General features: G+C 43.4%; 2 protein-coding genes across 2 annotated transcripts; one reads left to right on the top strand and one right to left on the bottom strand.

Annotated features, from left to right (window-relative positions):
• The first annotated feature begins 514 nt into the window (after positions 1-514).
• LOC117746698 (kelch-like protein 40a) lies at positions 515-4,379 on the top strand. Its single transcript, XM_034555996.1, has 6 exons — positions 515-1,636; positions 1,717-1,877; positions 2,280-2,387; positions 2,886-3,071; positions 3,287-3,436; positions 4,268-4,379. Exons 1-6 carry the CDS (start codon positions 515-517, stop codon positions 4,377-4,379), a joined length of 1,839 nt encoding a protein of 612 aa, XP_034411887.1.
• A 295-nt stretch (positions 4,380-4,674) lies between these two features.
• LOC117746702 (vasoactive intestinal polypeptide receptor-like) lies at positions 4,675-20,737 on the bottom strand. Its single transcript, XM_034555999.1, has 13 exons — positions 20,551-20,737; positions 19,046-19,139; positions 17,823-17,936; positions 12,587-12,696; positions 12,399-12,496; positions 11,269-11,398; positions 9,481-9,634; positions 8,480-8,540; positions 7,858-7,924; positions 7,683-7,774; positions 7,340-7,469; positions 6,710-6,751; positions 4,675-6,573 (listed from the first exon to the last, which is right to left on the bottom strand). Exons 1-13 carry the CDS (start codon positions 20,608-20,610, stop codon positions 6,382-6,384), a joined length of 1,344 nt encoding a protein of 447 aa, XP_034411890.1. The 5' UTR covers positions 20,611-20,737; the 3' UTR covers positions 4,675-6,381.
• Positions 20,738-21,108: the final 371 nt, after the last annotated feature.

The raw sequence follows: 21,108 nt of genomic DNA, 5'->3' as shown, positions 1-21,108 counted from the left end.
AGGTTATTCTACTTTCTGGTGTCAGAGGAGATGTATCATATAACATGCTCATCTTCCAAGAACTGCTGGTACCTATACACACCATATGCTGTCCTGTCCCTCCACCGATGTACACATGTAGTACGGTGAACTGCTTGTCCTGAACCACAGTGTATTCCCTTTCTTGATCAATAGTGGATCGCAGAGAAAAAACACAACGGGCTGCCTGGTGAGACGTTCTTCTGGATTTAACACACCGTCACCACTGTGCTTAGTCATTCAGCTGTTTGTGGGGGGTCTGCGTGGCGCTGGAGTGGACAGGTCCACCAAAATGGATTCCTCGGCTTTGTGAGGCTCCTGTCTATAAATACTCCGGAGTGACGGACAGCCACGGACAGCTGCAGCCACCGGCCGGCCAACCCTTCGGGAACCACAGCAATCGGAGCAGCCGTGTGCACGCTGTCAGTCCTGCTCTGTTGTCGGGAGAGAGGAGCGTGCCCACAAAAACCCAACCGGGACGAGGAGACGGAACAAAATGGCTGCGCTGACCATAGACCCGGTGGAGCAGCCTCGCATGTACCAACAGACTCTGCTTCAGGACGGACTTTGTGACCTCTTGGAGAATGACAAATTTGTGGACTGTGTCCTCCAAATTCAGGACCAGAAGTTCCCCTGCCACCGCTTGGTTTTGGCCGCCAGCAGCCCCTTCTTCAAGGCCATGTTCCTGTCCGACCTGGAGGAGAGCAAGAAGCGCGAGATTGTCCTCAAAGACGTGGAGCCTGGCGTAATGGGGATGATCCTGCGCTACTTGTACACCTCGGACATTAATCTGACAGAACAGAACGTCCAGGATATCTTCATGGTTGCCAACATGTACCAGATTCCCTCCATCTTCTCGGTATGTGTGTCCTACCTCCAAGAGAAGCTGGTGCTGGGAAACTGCTTGGCCATCTTCAGGCTGGGTCTGCTGCTGGATTGTCCCAGGCTCGCTCTGATCGCCAGAGAGTTCATCTGTGAGCGCTACCAGGTCGTCGTCAGGGACCAGGACTTCCTGCAGCTGGGCCCGAGCGAGCTGGCCATCATCATCACCTTAGACGCCCTCAACATTGATCGTGAGGAGCAGGTGTTTGAGTCCCTGATGGACTGGGTCAGACATGACGAGACAAACCGGGTCAAGGACCTGCCAGAGCTGTTGCACTGCATCCGTTTCAGGCTCATACCTTTAGATTACTTCAAAGACAAAGTGGAGCATCACCAGTACCTGCAGTCCAGCCCGGACATCATGAAGGAGCTGGATCTCGTCAAGAATGCTCACAGGGGGCTTCTCCCAAAGCCGAGCAAGCCCAGCAGTAACGGGGCAGAGGGGGGAGAAGGAAGTGAGGAGGAGGACGAGGAGGACGAAGGGTACCTGCCGGGTATACTCAACAACAACCCTCGCTTTGGGATGTTTGAGCTGGAGCTGATACTTATGATCAGTGACACAGGGACTGTGGCCTATGACCCAGTGGGAAATGAATGCTTTGTGGTCTCCAAGTCAACAGAAATCCCCAAGAACCACTGCAGCCTTGTGACCAAGGAGAACCAGGTGTTTGTTGTCGGAGGACTTCTCTACAACGAAGAGAACAAAGACGAACCATTCAGCTCCTACTTCCTGCAGGTAGTGTGGCTCTTTGAGGCATGAACACACATTTTTGCTCACATGTCATTGCTGTCCCATGTCATTGTTGTCATCTCCAGTTTGACCCGGTGAGCTCCGAATGGTTAGGGATGCCCTCGCAACCCAACCCTCGCTGTCTGTTCGGCCTGATTGAAGCTGAAAACTCCATCTTTGTTGTCGGAGGAAAGGAACTGAAGGAGGGCGAGCACGCCCTGGACTCTGTCATCATCTATGACAGACAGTAAGTGTGGATATCAAATGTAATATGAAACCTGACGAGAGATTTGTTTTGTACTCATTATATTAATAAATTAAAACACTCAGCTATTGCAAGGGAAGTCATCTTTGGAAATGCATCCTATTGAAAACTAATCAAACCTCCTGTTACATAGCCAGTAATTCACATTCAATGCAGAGTGAAAATCCACTCATAGTCACATTCTGCACATTTCCATAGATATCGATATCAAATGCTACACGAAAGCAGCTTTGTGACCAATTATTGGTTTAATTAGAAATTTCTTTCAACTTTACCATTCAGTTTGTCTGAAATATTCCAAATCACCCAATTTGGAGATACGTGGTTTTGCTTGTGACACGAGCATCATTCATGATGACGTAACATCTTTTTTTTGGTACACAGGTCATTCAAATGGGGAGAGTCGGACCCTCTGCCCTATGAAGTGTATGGCCATGGAACCGTATCACACAAAGGTCGAGTCTACGTCATTGGTGGAAAATCTGAAAGCAAGTATGTTATCATTCGATTAAACCTCCAGATTGTATTCTAATCTGTGGCTCCATTTAGAAATACCTGTATGATATGTTACAGTTGATGACGGTCCCATCATATTGCCAAAACCTTAAGGAATCATAATTTATTCCTTATTGCTCCACATCTAATTTTGTAACAGCATCACATTGTATATCACATAGTTTAAATAAGACCCAACCCAATCAATATTTAAAGCGGTACTCCAGTGATTTAGTATTGTACTTGTTGAAATTTAGGGGGACTCACAATAGAAAGATATAATGTTTTAAAAAAAAATCACAATTGAGTCGAGCTCCAAAAAGGCACTTCCATACACTTCCCATCATGCAACTCAACAGCAGCCTGCCTCCTAAATAACTTTTCCAGGGCTATTGTTTTCCACAGAAAACATTATACAACCTTGAGACGAATAAAGTGAACTTCATGTGACACTGCGGAGCCCCTTTAACACACCGTATCACATGTGTCATGCAGGAAATGCTTGAGGAGAGTCTGTGTCTACAACCCCACGAAGTTTGAGTGGAAGGACCTGGCTCCCCTGAAGACGGCCCGCTCCCTGTTTGGCATCACTGTCCACCAAGACCAGATCTTCGTGGTGACGGGGGTCACAGACGTAGGCCTCACCAGCTCTGTGGAGGTCTACGACATCGCCAACGACAAGTGAGACAACAGTTTTATTTATATGACCCACTTCATCTCTTATGAGGTGAAGCGTCCGTCCACAGTAGTGAAGCTGACTCATCGGGCGTGAACAGCAGATCAAAAGGTTATAAAATAGCACTTGTTGCACTGCTGCATGTGGTATTCTGTATTGTAGCCGCTTATTTGACACCATTATAACTTCTGTGTGTGTGTGTGTGTGTGTTGTGCTCCAGGTGGTCTGAGTTCACAGAGTTCCCTCAGGAGCGCAGCTCTCTCAATCTGCTCTCGATGGGAGGTTTCCTGTACGCTGTGGGGGGCTTTGCCATGGTGCCCAGTGAAACCAGTGAGGAGCCCGTCCCAACAGAGATGACGGACATCTGGAGGTGAGAGCCCCCCTGCCCCCCACCCACTCAGCTGCTCAATACACGGGATGAGAGATTATAATGAGATATTTGTACTGAGATTTTATTCTCCAAGTAAGATTAGATGTTTGTAATGTTTGAAGTGAACCTGTTTGAATAATGTTAACACAGCGAAGAGGAATCAGATTAAGATGAAATCGTCCTCTCATAGACTTTGCTCAAATGAAAAGCACAGGTTCAATGAACGACCTATAAGAATAAATCAGGTGGTATTGTAATTTTTAACAAATCCTATTAAAGACTAAAAAACAACTATTAATTGATCCTAACATGTATTATCTTGGTATAACGTGTCCCTCTGTGCCATAGAGCTCCAAAGAGGGAGCTCCTTTTACTCATTCAAGCACCGAATGTGCATCCGCAGCTGAAAATAGATCCCCAAAATGTCACTATTATCTCCTGTTTTAGTCATCTCTTTTAAAAACTACAATGCCCATCTGTCTTAGGAAATTACTGAGTATTTTTAGAGAGTAAAACAAACAATGTAACAACCTGTTTTAAGGATTTCCATCTTTAGTGGCAACAAATGGGCTTCGGGCTGGGTGCCACGGACAAGGTAAAGCATTGGGAGAGAGGTCTGTTGGCAATAAGGACCATCAGATTCATCATATTTTACAATAATGGCTACATTCCAGTAAGGTGCTCCAGTTCCAGGGTGCTGGTGTTGAGCGTGTTGGCTCACTCGCACTGGCACAGTCGAATGGATCTTAACCATAATTATTGCATGCCATCGTATCTTCTTTTAAGGGTACCAAACGCTGATATATATATATATTCATATTTCTCCCACAGATACGATGAGCCCGACCAGTGCTGGAATGGGATTTTGAGAGAGATCAGCTACGCAGAGGGATGCACTATTCTTCCAGTGCGCCTCAACCCTCTGCGCCTCACCAAGTTATAGCTGCACTGAACTGTTGGCGGTGCCAGGAGGTTACCGGCGTGGCGCAGAAGTGAACAAGTGCACTAGTTGTGGACATTAGCCCCAAATTGGCTTCAGGGTACGGAATGTTTCAGGGTAATGATTGAATTTGGTTTAACCGCAGAGGAAGACACACATAATGACACAAATTAGAATCTCACACCCATTTGCCAAAATGTTGATTTACATTGTCTTTACATTACATTGTACATCTGTTTTTCTTTTTTGTTACATTATTTCATAAAATTCCTTTGCTTTTTGCTTAATTTAAGCGACACAGTACAAATGGTTTTATTCTTATCTTCATCCACATCCACAGTATTCACACAAAATGTACATGGCGACAAATGAGAGACACTTAAGTGGCGAGTTAGGAACGTTTAAATGTAAACATCGATTTCCAGTTGACACCTGAGCACTTTGTGTCTTCAACACAAAACACATCAGGAACCAAGGCTTCACATTTAAAGACTCACAGCTGTGTGGTGCAATGACTCTGAGGTACGTTCAGTTGGTTACAGTTCAGTTTCAGACACACACTGGCACAGGAGCACTAAAGTAAACACCGAACTCCAACACGGCTCCCTACATGAAACGTGACACCGTCACTGCCTGTATATTAATGTGTGAAAATGTCTTTTCTTTTCCTTGTTTTGTTTGAGGTGAACTCAAATAAACGTTTGAAAGCATTATTAAACAGAGAGAATAACAACTATCATGCACGGTGTCAGCTAAATAGTTAATCAATCTAGCGCCTGTGAGGCCGTGCTTTGAGTTTACTGCCAACAGGTTCACGATGACGATGGGTTTATGCTTACCATGTTCACGTTCTTAGTTTAGCCTGTTAATAAGTACTAAACTCGGAGCGCAGCACAGGCTGATGAGAATAATGTTAGTTTTGCAGTCACTAGTCATAAATCTATTGACTGAAGTTAATGAATGTGTGTCAAATTAAAAAAAAGAATAGAGAAGCTCACAACGCAATGGGATTAATTCTCTATGCAAATCCACCCCATGGAAGTCAAGCAGTGTGGCCACATATTTACTCACAATGTTGTGTATTGTGGACTAATAACGGAACACATCTGGTCCATTAGTCGCAGAAGCAGTAAAAAGGAGCGTCTACCGAGCGCCTGTGCACTCAGACAAAACTAAAAGCCTTTGTAATCTGAGATATGTTTCACAAGCGGGATGTTTAGAGGCTCCTCTGGAATGTTATCCGGCAGTAATTCAGCAGAGTGTATGCCTCCCCGTGTAAAACTGTCACGGACAGGAGATGGGCGTCCAGGACGTTGGTCCTCCTCTGTGACTACTGTCCTTAGCATCGTTAGCATTGGTTCCCTCAGCAACATGGGCCATTAGGTTAAGTGCTTGGAGTCCTCTTGTGTAACACGCCCTTTTAATAAACATCTTGCTTCCTATAGGACACAGCTCGTCTCTGTCCAACTATTGCTTAACATCAGATTGGAAAACGCTGGCCAAGAGCTCCATTTCCCTTTAATTCATAGTGGCCATGAAGGTCTTTGTCCCTGCAGCACGCATGTACGTTATGAAAGACTTTGTTAATAATAATCTGATCACTGATTTCCTTACAGCTAGTTGGAGAGTTGACTCCTCATGTGATCTCAACAAAGCTTTACCTTGTAGCACAAACTTGTCTGTTCGCCTTTATGAAATGTTCTTTTTAGGAAATCAATTCTTCACGTTTTAAGGAAATCATTCAACCCATTTACTAAACAGGTGTTGTGTTCTGTAACTGGTTCCAGGTGCCCTTTCCGCCCTTGCAAGGAAAAACACCGGTCGCTTGTCTTTCTTGTTTTTTTGACAGGTTATGGATAACAATGAACAAATATTAGCATCAGTACTAAATTGTCACATTAACCTCCAGTAACCAATATCGACTGCAAATGCAGCAGCGAGCGTGCGTACAATACAGTACCCAAATGATAGAAAACAGAGAGGGGGCGTGAACCGTCGATGTGCTTCAGATGGCAGAGAGGTGCTCCTGGCACTCAGACGCCCGGCGGGTGGCGGGGCTGCATTTGTTCAACATGGTGATCTGGGTGCTGAAGTTGTTACCGTTGCTGCCTATGGAGGGCTGCTGGTACTTGTTGTCAGCACCCAGGAACCTCTGCAGCATCCATCTGCGCCACTTACGCTTAATCTCCGCCTGTACCTGCAAGGAGAGACGACAGGGTGGACAAAATGGGTGAAGGAGGGGGGGGGGGGCATGGAGAGGGGGGGACTGAAAATTAGATTTAGTGACATAAAAGAACATATGAAAGAGATGTCTTTTTTTTGTATCTACTTACCTCGCCGTTCAGAAAGCAGTACAAAACTGCAACGACAAAACCCTGAAGAAGAAAGAAGAAGATCAAACTTATCCCCCAATAAAAAAAGGAAAACAAATACCAATGCGATTGCGCTGCTGGGGAAACAGTCAAAATGCTTGCGTATGAATAATGACGGTTAGATTAGGACTTCAACTTCAGGCCCAGGCGGAAGGTTTATCATTTAGATCTCTGGGAAATGTTCCCAGGAGTTATCATTCTGAGCTAAAACGGTTACAATTTAAGAATACTTTCCATTGCTTGGTTTCCATCCCTGCGCTTGGCTCTCAGCGTTCACGTTCTATTCAATACCCAGTGAATCAGCGGCCTCGTTATTCAAGCACATCAAATTAAACATATCAGTTAAACAAACCACTGACTTGCTTAATGAGACAAACCGTAGTCATGTTACCAGGCTGTTTTGATGTACCTCTACGAAATCAAAGGATCACATCTATTTTACTATCTGGTGCCATGTTTGTGGCACAAATATTGACCTAAAACACAAAACCCTGTCATGATGGATTAGGCACGCATCATAAAGTAGTGCCGCTTCTGTCTGACATTTAGAAAGTTGACAGACCGCAAACTTACGCTGTGACGGGACGTTACCTGAAATGACCCCAGAATGAGGTCAAACACCATCCTCACTTGTGAGTGGATGTGGTCAGGGATGAAGGCGAAAATGATGTAGTTTATGCCAAACAGAGGTATCAACAGCAGAGTGGATTTAGCCAGCCTCCTAAAAAAAAAATAGAAAAAGTGAAAAGAACATTTGTGTTCTCTTTGTTCCACGCGCTTTTGTTCCCACAAAAAGCTTGAGTCAAAACTGCTCGTCATTGTGCAAGAGAGCCATGGTTGCTGACGGCATAAAGTAATTAATTCAGTGTCACCGGATGAGAGATGACATGCAACCCATGCTTTGATGGAGATGCTGTGTGCTCTGAAAACCTACGAATACTGATTGGATTCCTTTCTTCCGATGTCGGGGCAATTCATCTTCTGTCGCAAAATTCGGATTATACAGATGAAGAGGAAGAAGTTCACCTGCCGAGAGAGAGTGAAAGACCGATTGCTGCGATTGCATTCTGAGGAGCTGCATATGAAATGTGGCGTCGCGGGTGACTCACGAGTATGGTGACCAAAATAGGTGTTTTGATGATCCACCACGGCCTGTCGTCGATTATCTCCCAGCATCTGTCAGGAGAGATAAGAGAGAGAATACCCCACTGAATCCTGTGTATTCCAGTCAAGCCTGGGGCAGTGTGTGCTAACTTACTCTGCTAAGCTAGGCCAGTTACCCTTGAGCAGTGCTGGTAACTTGCGTCGGCTTCATTTATGTGGGATACCATATTGAATTACCATCAGGTCAGATTATCAAACTGCATTTTTCAGTTACAGGAAACGGGTCGGAGAGAGTGGGTAAATGTAACGTTAGCTCATGCTAGCTGTGCCTCACTAGCTAGCTTAAACATGTTTGTTTCTTCTTCTTTTTAGGAAATTACACATTTCTGACATATACTTTAATAATTATTATAGAGTAAAGCACATTTCATTTTGAAGAAGTATGTATGTTTTTGCTTTGAAAGATGGAACACTAAAGGCGTACGACTTTGCATGTTTCAGATGAATAGTTCACCGGCACAGACCTCCACTGAGAACAGCTATGTTGATAGGGTCTTGTTTAAAGCCGTTGCACTGATAACTAACAGTAATAAACAAGATTAGAGTGAAGACAAATTATTAACTCACCCAGGATCCTTTAAATAAGCCTTTGTGATCCCCCACGCAGAGATAAAGATGGCTGGAGCGCCTGCAAACAAGAAACATGAACAGAATTTGTTGTAAATTATTTCAACATCAAAATGATATGAAACTATTAATTAGGCTATGTCTCCCGATTTCAAACAAACACCTCACTGACTCAACACCACCAAGTATGACGGTGAGCCTTGAGCATGTATCTTTTGGACGATTTCATAGCTAAAGTTATATTGCATTTTGGTCATGCTCATCATTTTCTAACTGTGCCAATATTGGCTTATCCTAGGTATCTGCAGTTAAAGTCAAAGGCTTGTTTCCATTTCCCTGCTGGCAGACACAACATGTCAGGACTATTTATAGAATTTATTGCCAGATAATAGGACATCAGAAAATAGGACATCAGAAATTTTGGAAATGGTTGTTGAATATACATTTCAAAGGCAAATAACATTTGAATTGTAGGACTAAAGTAGGTCTTTGAAAGAGGACAATGAAAAACACTGTAATGTATTTTCCAAAAGAGCATCCCTGTTGCCAAATGTAGCTTTCCATTGAGGATAGCAAGAGTTCAAGTCTAAATTGACAGACGTCTTAGTTCGGGGTAGAATTATTTTTATTCACATAAATACCTGCATGGATTCGCTTAATGCACAATGTTCCTATGAAGAGCATCAAAAGCATGGCAGGACATTTAGATGGAATTATAACAGGGGAGCAGAGTGGCAGCTGCTTACTGCAGCTAATCTAAAACTGGCAGCCAGACTTATCCACGTGCAGATGGAATAGGCCCAGCTTTTCCATCTGCACGTATACAAACCTCTCTTGTGAATTTACATATGATCATGTGTGTTGTGGCTGTTGCAGGTAAGACAAAACAGACAGTCGCCTGACGGACCTCCCATGATGGGTGTTTGACAATTTCTGGCTGCCGCTGCAGACAACTGGATGGATCCAATCTGGATCTATTCATGAACGTAGCTGGTACGTACCCCAACCGATCAGGATGTACCACCAGAAGTACTTCCTCTCAGAGAAGAAGGAAACGGCTAACAGAGTGTGGAGATAGAGGCCCTCCACCAGCAGCCAGAAGTAACTCGCCATGACCCCATACTGGAAGAAAACCACCACTGCCTTGCAGCCCACCTACAGGAGAACCAGGATGTAAGTGGCTTATTGCATTACCAGTGGATGCAGATGAATGCAATCACATTACATTTCAAGCGGTGAAGAAAAAATTAAGCTGCCAGTGGATGAGGCTGCACAGAGAACGTTTTTAGTAAATGAAATGAGTATTGATGGCTCACTTCAGCAGCAGCATTAAGGAAGCAGTCATTATCACAATTCATATGAGCATGATATAACTAAACACAATTCTCTAATGTCCGCTAGACTAATTAAATCTGCACTCAAAGTGCATTTGAGATTCATGTTGATATTCTATGTCTAAAGTCCCTCACAGTAGGCTACCACGAGAAAATTGTGTTTTTGGTGGCTGTTTAAAGCATTACACAACAACAGTAAATTAACAGCTTAAAGTGTCACTGACACTAAGACAAAGTAAGCAACGACTGTTGGCATAAAAAAAAAAACGTTAACTCCCATAGACATGTATTAGTGAGGCCACACTCTTTAAGTTTCTTCCATATCCAAACCAACGTTTTTTTCTCATGTAAGTTTTCCAACTCTTAAGTCTCAAATGTCAACATTGTTCTGCACTCGTTGCCCTGTTGAGCCGAAGACGTCCCACCAAGGTGTCCAGGACTTATAGGAAGGTGTATAGGTGTTTATTATAGGCTAATAAAACTTGAAAAATCTATTCTTGAAAATACAGTAAGACACCATCCATTTCTAAAACATATGGAATTTGGTGAGGAATTTGTCCCACAAATGTCAATCTAATTTTTAACGCTTTTTATTTTTATCTGGTTTCACTTTGGCAATATACAATATACATAATTTCCCAGACTGAGTAGTGTTCCTCATGACTAGTAAACTGATCTTGGTGTGTAAAATTGGTTCCTTTTTAATGCGCCGCTTACTACAAAACTTTAGTTTTAGTTTAGGAACAGTTGAGAGGAACAGCAGCTGTGTTTGGACCGGGACAATCTGTGTACCCTGAGGGGGAAACAACTAAAGTCAATCATTACAGCCATCAGCTCTTAGAGATAGTAAAGCAGGTGATTTACAGTCTGCTGGTCTAATCCACTGTGTAATAAAGCGGTTGATTCAGCGTGCAAGACCTGAATAAACACCACTGATGTCAGTGTCTTGATCAATCAAATAACAATAACACGGCTTTATTATATGGAACTGTGCCTGATCCAGTGGCTTATCCTACACCTTATCTCAACTCAGCGTTTTGACGTTGTTGCCATGGTCATGTTGTCGAGATGAAGTGGGCAAAACCAGCTATCAGATCTCCAAATATGATTTATTGACAAAGCTCTCTTCAGTTAAGGCCTAATGTTCAGCAAACAGGAACTCTCACAGGATCCTGCTGGACAGATGAATTAGGAAACGTCGTCTCAGGAGTGGAAGAAACTTGGCAAACACTGCTACACCCACAGGCACTTGACCAGGCAGTTTGCTTAAGCTCAAGGGACATAAAGTAACAGCCGCTCGTACATCAGATAGACAAGTTTACTTGATCTATGATGCAGGGCTTTTGATGATGCAGGAAAGAAAATCAATAAAATGTGCGGGTTCGCGAATAAAATAAATTGTTGGTGAGCGAGATGGAGGCGTTCAGGAGCACAGAGAGTTTACAGCATACTCACAGGTGATTGGCAATTGTCTGTCTCCCCGACTTCATACAGAACCACGTCCTTGATGAAAACTGCCACTGCTTTCAGGATGAAAGACACAAACAGGTGCATGTGGATGTAGTTTCTTGTGCAGTACAGCTTCCTGCAAAATAGGACAAATCAACAGTTAGATGATTTCAATCAAGCAGGGAAAGCAGCGCACACAACTCTCTTGACACATTTTCCCTCTGATTAAAAAACTCAAATGAGCTGTTTACGAGACCAATCCCAAAAAAACATCTGATTGTGTGTTTGTGCACCAAAGCATGCGAATCTGAATAAATGTCAAGGAAATATCCACCAGATAATTCACAGACTTAATTTCCAGTGAAATCTATATTTATCCTGTAGAAAAAAGTGTAAAACATCATTGACATTTAGCACAGAGGTGCAAAACAGTTTTTTTTTCACATGGAAAATGTCACTAATGTAAATCCTCTTTTTCTGGGCGTTTTCAAACAAATGCCTTCCCGGTGAGCTTATGATTCGGGGTGAATTGCATGAACCCATCAAGTCATCGCAGCAGGACGGGTGCGATGAACCACAGCAGCAACCAGCTGTCTGAAAACGGCGTCCGCAGCCGAACGTAAACAGCATACGCTGCTTACATCCTGTGTCACTGCTGGAAAGTCCAAACCACTGGCATTCTACAACCCCGAGGTGTAAACACATCCCATGTTGTTTAGGCCAGAACACACAAACACTCCAGATGTGAAAACACATCCAACTGAACAGACTGCCACACACACCTGCCACTTAAACGTCTTATTGATTAGTGTCATGCAAACATTTGTGTTCACTTTCTTCTCTCCGCAACCCCAGGACTGAAGGTCAAAAGGGAGCTGTGAGCAACAGCAGCCCGTCTAAGTGGTTTGACTTTATGGCTCCTCGCTTTGTTTGACAACTGTCGCAACGGCAGATAATGTCAAATTTGGACGTCGCGTCCCACAAAATCGTGCAGTCACATTACGGTGTGAAAAACACTGTAAAACCTCTATAAAATGCAGGAAGTCTGGGGTTTTATCACTCTAAATGATGGGAGAGAAGGTGTTTGATTGTCTTTACGCAGGGACATTAAGTAGCATTTTGATGGATCTCCTTACCGGAAGAGACACAGTATGATGATGGCGATCGTCAGAGAAATGAGGGACACGGTGTGACCGATGGTGTAACCCACTTTGATAGCGTCGAAGAACTCTCCCTGAAAAAAGACATTCAGTAAAGCTCATCTGGACTGAGTTTGACATCCAACATGAAGTCTCAGCACCAGCACATAGAAGAGTTGCCATACCGACGTATTATCATCCACGGTGTTGTTGGGATTGTATCCACAGTCCATTATGTAAGAGTCTATGCTGATTGGGGTCCAGCCACCCTCAGTGCAGGACTTTGACAGGTTACCTAATGAGCAGAGGGACAGAGGACGGAGAGAATATTCAATCACTGTTGCAAGAACACAACTCATTGCTGTGGTCGATTTAGTGCGTTTCAACCAGAATTCCTTATTTATATAATATAACAATTATAATAGTGTGTGTGTGTGTGTTGGGGGAGGGGGACTGTATGAGCCACAAGGTAAACCTTCTACATTTAGTCTCAATTAATTATGTTACACTGAGATGTATGTGTCTCGCTGGAATACTCCCAAATACCAGAGGGAAATGGAAGGAATGACTGAAGGGGATCGGTCGTCCCACCGGCTCAGGCATGCCGGGACGGTTCCCATGTGTATCGGCCTCCATCTGTTGCTGAATTACTCTCAGGCAGCACATACAGAAGGAGGCCAGCAGAGACATACTTTTACTCTGGCCTGCTCATAGGGGCATAAGTGAAAGGCCCAAAGTGACTATGAAGAGAGGAAAGGGCATTAGTAGGAGACAGTACAGCACAGTACAACAGACTACAGCTCACTAGAGTACAGTAAAGTACAGTCAACTATAATTTACTAGAGTACAATACAGTGTAGGAGACTAGAGCTTACTAGAGTACAGTTCAGTACAGTAAACTTAAGCTCACAAGAGTAAAGTAGAGTAGACTAGATCTCACTAGATCTAACAGTAAAGTACAGTATGGTAAAGTGCAGTATACTATAATTTACAGGAGTACAGTACAGTATAGTAGACTAGAGCTTACTAGAGTATAGTACAGTATTGTAAAATGGAGCTCACTAGAGAATAGAGAGTAGAATAGAACAGAGAGCTCTACAGTACAGGAGAGCTATAGTCGTATCAGGAGTACATGAGAGAGAACAGTAAAGTAGAGGAGGGTAGAGTTCTACAATAGAGTATCTACATGTTCTTTGTTGTTATCTGTTTTGCACTTTATCATTATTATTATTATCACTTTTATCACTTTATGTTGGACAAGGGGAGAAACATAATTTCAGATCTTTGTATGTTTGCACATCGAAGAAATGACAATTTCTTCGATGTGTAAACATGAATTTCTGGGTACAGATCAGTAGACTAGACCTCTTAGGTAGAGTAGAGCTCTGAGGCTTGAGGACGCTAGAGTTCTGTATAGTACGCTGAGTTCACTAGAGTGTGAAAAAGACAACTAGTTATATAGAATAAGATGGATTGAATGAATGGATACAGAAACCAACTAAAACAGTTCAAAGACATGTAGTAATGGCCTGGAGGTTTTGTTCATCTCATCTCGCTCTCTCATTACATGTGTTCTTGTCTGTCTCATATATCCTCCAATAGATGCTGAAATGCCAAGAAATTATTTTGCATATCAAATGAACATTTTACCGTTGGATCGCATACTGCTACATGTGTGTATGTTGGATAAAATATGACGTAATTGAAAATATATTTTCCTTAACAGGAAAAAAATGGGTCAATGTTCAGATGGGACACTAATCCTTATTTAGATTGAGAAAACCGTTCTTACAATATCCATGAGGCATATCTAATCCTGTAACCAGCAGTAAGAAGCCCAGATTGACCATTCAGTCACTTATTGTCTATTTCCTTATATCCTTTCCTGTCAATAAAGAAAGTGTATTGGCGGAAAAAATAATCCTTGCACTGAATGCTGCTGTAGAAATCTAAATGTAGGACATTCCTCACATTTCCCGATCGTATCGCTCCACAGCCACTATCAAATCAAGACCTAGTTGGGAAATGATCAACAATCCAAGTCTTAGAATGTTTTGGCATTAAAATATGGTCAGCTCACAAATACCTGAGCGTATTGCAGAGAAGATGGAGGCTTAGCTTCCTCAAACAACATGACAGGACACAAAAGAGAAGATAAGCCCTTGCTGTTTCAGCCCATGCCACCTCTGGATTTGGCTTGTTTGAGGGATTGCCAGAAGAATGCTTTCATCATCCCCCCAAAACATGACTGCACGGATGTTCAGTGTCATGCACGACAACGAGGAGCGCTCAAACCAGTTAATCACCCTAATCATCATTATTTTCATTTTTAGAGTTTAAAAAAACAAACATTATCCTGGCTTTTCTGTCAATGTTGTAAGTAAAATGCTTTGTCTTTCCTAATTATATCTTGGATGAAGATTCATATCAGCATGCAAAGATTAGCTTCAGCTCAGCTGAATATATTATGATGGCATGGAGGTGAAACCATTGACAGCAAGGCACTCTGTCACTCTGTGCTTACATAAAGGGTGAGTCGTGTGTGTTCTTGAAAGAGATGAATGCCTGTGTGTGTGTGTGTGTGTGTGTGTGTGAGACATATGCCTTCTAGGTAAAGAGTTCATGAGAATGGCTAACTCTAAGTCTATCTCAACTACATTTATGACCTGAATCTATCTCTGTGGCGCCACGTTTCATAATGCTTGTTTTTGTGTGTGAGGCTTTTTTGTTTGTTTTGCACTGCATCACCTTCACAAAAAGGACAACTTCTTGAAAAGCATACATCATGTTTCTCTGACGTTCTCTGACCTTTTCAAAATAAAATGAATAAATTGCGAAAAGCACAACAGTCAAGCTACACAAACAAGGTTGTTTTTCTTAGTTCCTGCAACTCTCATATTTATGACCCAACTGCAACAGTAATTTACAATCCACAGAATCCCAGACTGTTCATCATCATTTGATTAAGTCTCCCTTAAATGACCTGAGAGCAAAGTAGGATTAACCATGAGACCTGCACTTTTTCTTTGATTTACTGCATAATTGATATCATGCACATCAGTGCAGCACAGGCCACTTACAATCCCATCTCTTTCTTTTAAGGCCCCCTTTAATTCATCCTAGTCCCTGCACAGTGGAGACCGGTCGATTCTGTGAACTTTTGACATGTCGGTGAAATATACCTCTTCTTCCTTTAACGCCACAAATCTGGTGATTCCCCATATGTCCCTTCTCTTTTCCCTGGAGCGCTCTCCTATCTGGGGTCCCACTATCTCCCATCTGGGTCACATCTCGGCTTCCCAGAAAACCCCTCTCCTCCGTACCGAGTCTTCACAAGCTGATGATAAATCCTCGGTTTGAGTCACTCTCATGCACCAAATATGACGGGGAAAATCTGGATTACAGGGACAGGAACACCCTCTTCCATTTGCACAGAGGCTCTCTGGTGTGTAGCACTGCAATCACTTCCAGCTGATCTCCATAATGGTTGAGTTTGTGAAGTTGTTCGTCCTGTCAGGTGTCACACACATGCACGCACGCACGCACGCACGCACAAAGACAGGTACAATCTGACAGACCTATAAGAGTTAGCAGACACACCATTAAATGCGACGTAGAAGAGGTGCATTGCATGATTTTGATTTTTGAGCAAAGCTACACTTGAGACGCTACATTTATGATTTATTACATAATAATCCATTTAATTTATATAGTGCTTTTCTAGATACTCAAAGACACTTTACATTATACACCTTAGACACAGCTACGGGGAGCAATGCAGGGTTAAGTGTCTTGCTCAAGGACACATCGACTAGGGCGGGGATTGAACTGCCAACCTCTTGATTGAAAGACGGGCATGCTAACCACTGACCCATAGTTGCCCCAAATGATGGTAAGTTATACAATTGTAGGCCTGTAGCAAATGATATATAAATTTGGCTAACACAAATCAACATTAGCATTCAATTGGAGTCATGTTTCTTGCCACCTGGTGGTTTTGAGTCCAAAGTTCCCTCTCCATTTAACTTTTTGGTTTTGGTACCTGGCTTTAGCTGCTCAATGCTACACTGTGCTAAATGCTACCATGCTACTGTAGCTGGTTACCAACTTTGTCTGTGTGTTGTGCAGGAATAATACACTTGTTTTATTGCTGCTTTTCTGTTGGAAAAGCATCAGTCTTGAATTACGGTGAGAGTTTGTGGGTCGGGAAAACCGAAACAATATGCGCTAAAATGGGCTAAAAGAGCTAAAAGGCTTCGTAGACCTGAATAACTGCCAAGTTTGCATAATTCTGTGGCTTTGTCACGACAAATGACACATGGTAGTCTACACATAGCGTTGTGGTCCTTTGTTACTAAAACATATTTATGAGAAGTATAGCTCATCAAAGAACTATAGGCTCACTGGGGTTTTTTCAAGCTAATTACCAGATGCATCCAAACATTTCTCAAGGCACTAAAGTTGAAATTGAGGCCTGTCTGCCAGCTGCATACAAATACGTAACTACACTGAGGAGACTGGAAAATACGGGAAACTGTAGGAACATGCTGCAATTCAGCCGATAAATCCTCAAGAGAGTGGTTCCTCTTTTGACTACTACTACCTCCCCTGAGGCTTCTCATAGATTAAAGGAAGACAAATAAACAGAATGTGTCTTTGATGCGTTAGATGGGAATTTGTTTGTACTCAGCATGTGTTTTTACTGTGTTCTTTGTGATTTATGAGTGGGGGAAAGATAGATAAAACAGGTGATCGTGGGCCTGAGTGGCATCACGAGTATGAGCCTCGGTGATGCTGCTCTTTGCACTTTGTAATTCCTCTTTCTGGTCTCAGGTGCTTCTCTGTCATTCTTTTAAATATGTTGGTTACATTTCTACTTCCAAGATTTTGTATAGTTTTTTTTACTGAAAACAGCTGCCTGCTCCTGGAAACGACCCGATAAGAGCGTCAGAATGAGCCAAATCAGTAGAGTCAAGGTCCATAAAACCAAAACAATGAGCTAAAAGGTAAACAATCCTCAGAACTGAACGGGAGCTGCAGAATTAGGTGATAATTCCCTTATGGGTTTGTCCCCATGAGCGACCCCATGAGCGACCCCCGTTACACATATTCATTTGATCCTTTCTCAATATGAGAATATCGATTGGAGCAGCTTGAACGAATCTCGCTTAGGTGTTTTTTTTATCTGAACCACTGGGGTAACAAGTGTCACTGTCCATTTACATCAGTCTGTCTTCCTCATGTGTAACTACATCCACACACTGACACCCAAACACCTTGGTGAGATTGCTGACCATCACACAAATGAATACATCTATATAGTCACTTGCTCGCCTTGACTTCCCTGCACACTTCCTTTACTCTCTTCCTTTCACACACACACACACACACATTCATGCGCTGCATAAACCAAATTCTTACTTGTGGAAACGTCCCCGGAGAAGTAGAAGAGGTATTTTGGGCAAGGGATGGTGACCACCTCTCCAACGTCAGCACTGGGCCAGCAGGTGATCTTGTCCCACGTTCCACTGCAACCTGAGAGAGAGAGAGAGAGAGAGAGAGAGAGAGAGAGAGAGAGAGAGAGAGAGAGAGAGAGGCCAAAAAAAGGCGTGTTCTAAATGGTCAAACATGGAAACACCACATGCACTTATAACAACATAGACCAGCTGTTTATTGAAGTTTATATGTCTAAAGCAGTTGTGAGACGTCTCCATTCCAGTGACAGCAACCTGCCTCAGGTGAAGGTGGACCACTGGAGTTCCCATGGCAGCCACAATGTGTTCATGTGCTGGAGTCAGCTGTGGTTACAGCCCCGGGTCCATAACAGCGGAGGATCTGAGTTAACCTGAGTTAGCGGAGGACCTGACTAATGAAACAGCTCCTTTGTTCTTTGTTACACACTGTTACTTGAATTCAACAGACCACTGCGACTGTCCACATAGTGTTCGGTCTCCGGATGCAGACGGCACTTCCCCATCCACACCTGCTCACCATTTCATCACTATGAGAACTCAGTTTACTTTGGCAGCATTTACCTTTGAGTGAATCTACAGGAAGCACAATGATATCTACATTTAAAAAAGATAATGTGTTTTTAATTACTTTTTTTCAATTTGTGAAAGTAACCAGAGTCTCTTGATACATGCTGGTAGTATTGAGGAGGTTTTGATTAAAAATGAAAGGCAATAGAGGCTCAACGAAGCACGAATATTTCCCCGTGGAACCTAGTTATGTGCTGCGTGCTGTAAGGAGGCAACACGCCACTTAGTACATGTAATTCCAGCAACAATAAATTGAAACCAACAAATCAGTTAAGTGAGTTCCATTGTTGCACACTCTCTGCTGTACTGTTTGCAATAGCATTTCATATCAAAAAGTAAGGTCAAATGTCATCAATTAGAAAGTTGACTTTAAAACTGAAGCGCGTGACAACCGTTAGATGGAAAACAGCGTTCAGCCGAGCGAGGTGTGAAAGCCAGAGGGAAGGTTTTAGTTGTCTCTAGAGTTCGTTGTGCCACTTCGATCAGAACCTACTTGTGGATTAGGCAAATTCTGATTAAACATAGTTGCAGCCTGGAAAATAAAGGCAAGAAGAACACACACACACACACGCACACACAGACACACACACACACACCACATACCTGTCGTCTTGTTCTCAATCTGAGCCTCACACAGGTCCCTCTCCTTGTCTATCTCCTTCACCATGTCACACATCTGGCTCTGCACGGAAATCACCTGCAAAGGGGAACATTTCACACACGTTCATCTGCATATCTCTGCACAGTGGTATTCGAACGCTCGGACCATTTGTCTATTAGTGACACGTTATGAGCTGTGCTCCGGCGGGCTCTCTCGACAGCGCCTCACACGTCAGCCCCGTCTCCCTGAGATGAGCCCGACCCGGGCCTCCATTAATCTCTCCACACAGCGGACACAAAATCAATCTTTTGACTGTGATTCAGCCATCGCATTCCCTACTATTTGCATGTGAGGGGATTTTGGAAGACGGTTCAACGTTGAAGCTGAAGCCACAAGGGTTCACCTCCAGAGAGTGTGCGAGACCACAAGATTTATTGCTGGCTCTTAGGTGGATGAGTCTCCTCTTTGTGGGCATTAATCAGACTGGTACTATGGGGCTATTATTATCCATATGACTCCATACTCTCTCCTCCATACAAGGTGACTCCCCCATTTAAGCCACATGTCCTGCGCAACTTCGGCCCTGGGCACCTCTGGACTAGGATTGGAGAATGTGCTGTCAGTGATGGATCAGCGCTGCCTTAAGCAGTGCACGTTGGAGTATCAGGAGAAAACTTCCTGCGCTCCATCATCAGGATCATGATCATCATTTCCACTCTCAACCGCCAGCACTAACAACCCGTCTCTTCCTTCGCTTCATGTTTCCACACACAGGCCCTGAAACAGCTCTTCTAAGGGCTCTTGACCTCCAGCTGAGTTCCAGCATGAATCACACATTCTCCTCTGCAGGAGACAGTGGTGGATGAGGACGCTATGGAGACCGGAGGGTACAGAGGCCGACAAAGGAGGTCACCGCTGTTGGGAGACTTTGTGACTTCTCCCGGTGAACCTTAGTGGTGTAAAGAGATCAGCCGGGACATAAAAACACATAAATGTCACCGAAAAAACAATCAGTCTGGCAGACACGCTTTGCTTTGGTGCCAAATGTCATTTACACATGTTTTGGCCTGAGGGTGTTGAGACCTGCTGGAGGGAGAAGGAGGAGAACGGAGCTGCGATTATGGGAGAGGATTCATTGTTTATTGTTTATTTTTTAATGAGCTTAAATTGTAATATCATTTGTTCTGACATTTCTTTAAATAACAAAACCAATAATAAAATAAAGTACAATTCTTTGGTACACCATTACTACCTTAATCCTCCTACACCGCTTCCCTCCACACATGTTATGAATGCCTTGAGCTGGCACATGAGGTGCGCCCCGCATCCAAAACTGGTGGAGGCGCGCGGCAGTGCGCGCGTCAACGAGCTTGAAGGCAACGCTCTTCTTGATGGATCTATGCGCGTTCACGTCAACCTCGAAACGAGCGAACAACGGACGCGCGTTGAAAACGAGCCCAAGTTGGCGTCGCGAGGAGCGTCAGAAGTGTGTTGGAAAGAGACTCACGTGTTGGAGCAGCGTGCAGGAGAGAAGGATGAGCACGCTGTTGGAAGCCGCCACCAACATGTCCGTCACAGTATAGTTGAGGCTTTGAAAAACTAAAAAAACTAAAAAAAGATGATAAAAAACTAAAGATAAGTGAACGAGTGAAAGAGTGAAAGAGTGGTAATCCTGCGCAGGTTGGCTCGGTCTCCTTGCTGACTCTGTTCCTGCGCTCTGAGTGGAGTGGATTGCCCCGCTCCTGACATCCCCCTCCTCCTCCTCCTCCTCCTCCTCCTCCTCCCTCTCGAGCTTGAGCTTGAACGAACAACCACCGAGTAACTAATGAAACCAATTAACCTATAAGTACAATGTATTTAACATACAGTACCAGTCAAAAGTTTGGACACACTGCATATGTTGATTTTCTTTCCTTCAGTGATGACTATTTTAGAAACAAAAAGACTATATTTCAGACACAAAACGTATTATTTACATTTGTGATCATTTTAGTCCCAAAGGAAGAGGAATAATTACTTGAATAAAACGTGTGTTTAGTCAAAGTCCCCACAGTGTTACAAGCCA

Source organism: Cyclopterus lumpus, chromosome 17 (genome assembly GCF_009769545.1).
Source record: "Cyclopterus lumpus isolate fCycLum1 chromosome 17, fCycLum1.pri, whole genome shotgun sequence".
NCBI classification, from domain to species: Eukaryota; Metazoa; Chordata; class Actinopteri; order Perciformes; family Cyclopteridae; genus Cyclopterus; species Cyclopterus lumpus.
The sequence above is the reverse complement of the archived record's forward strand: the minus strand, read 5'-3'. Positions and strand labels throughout refer to the sequence as shown.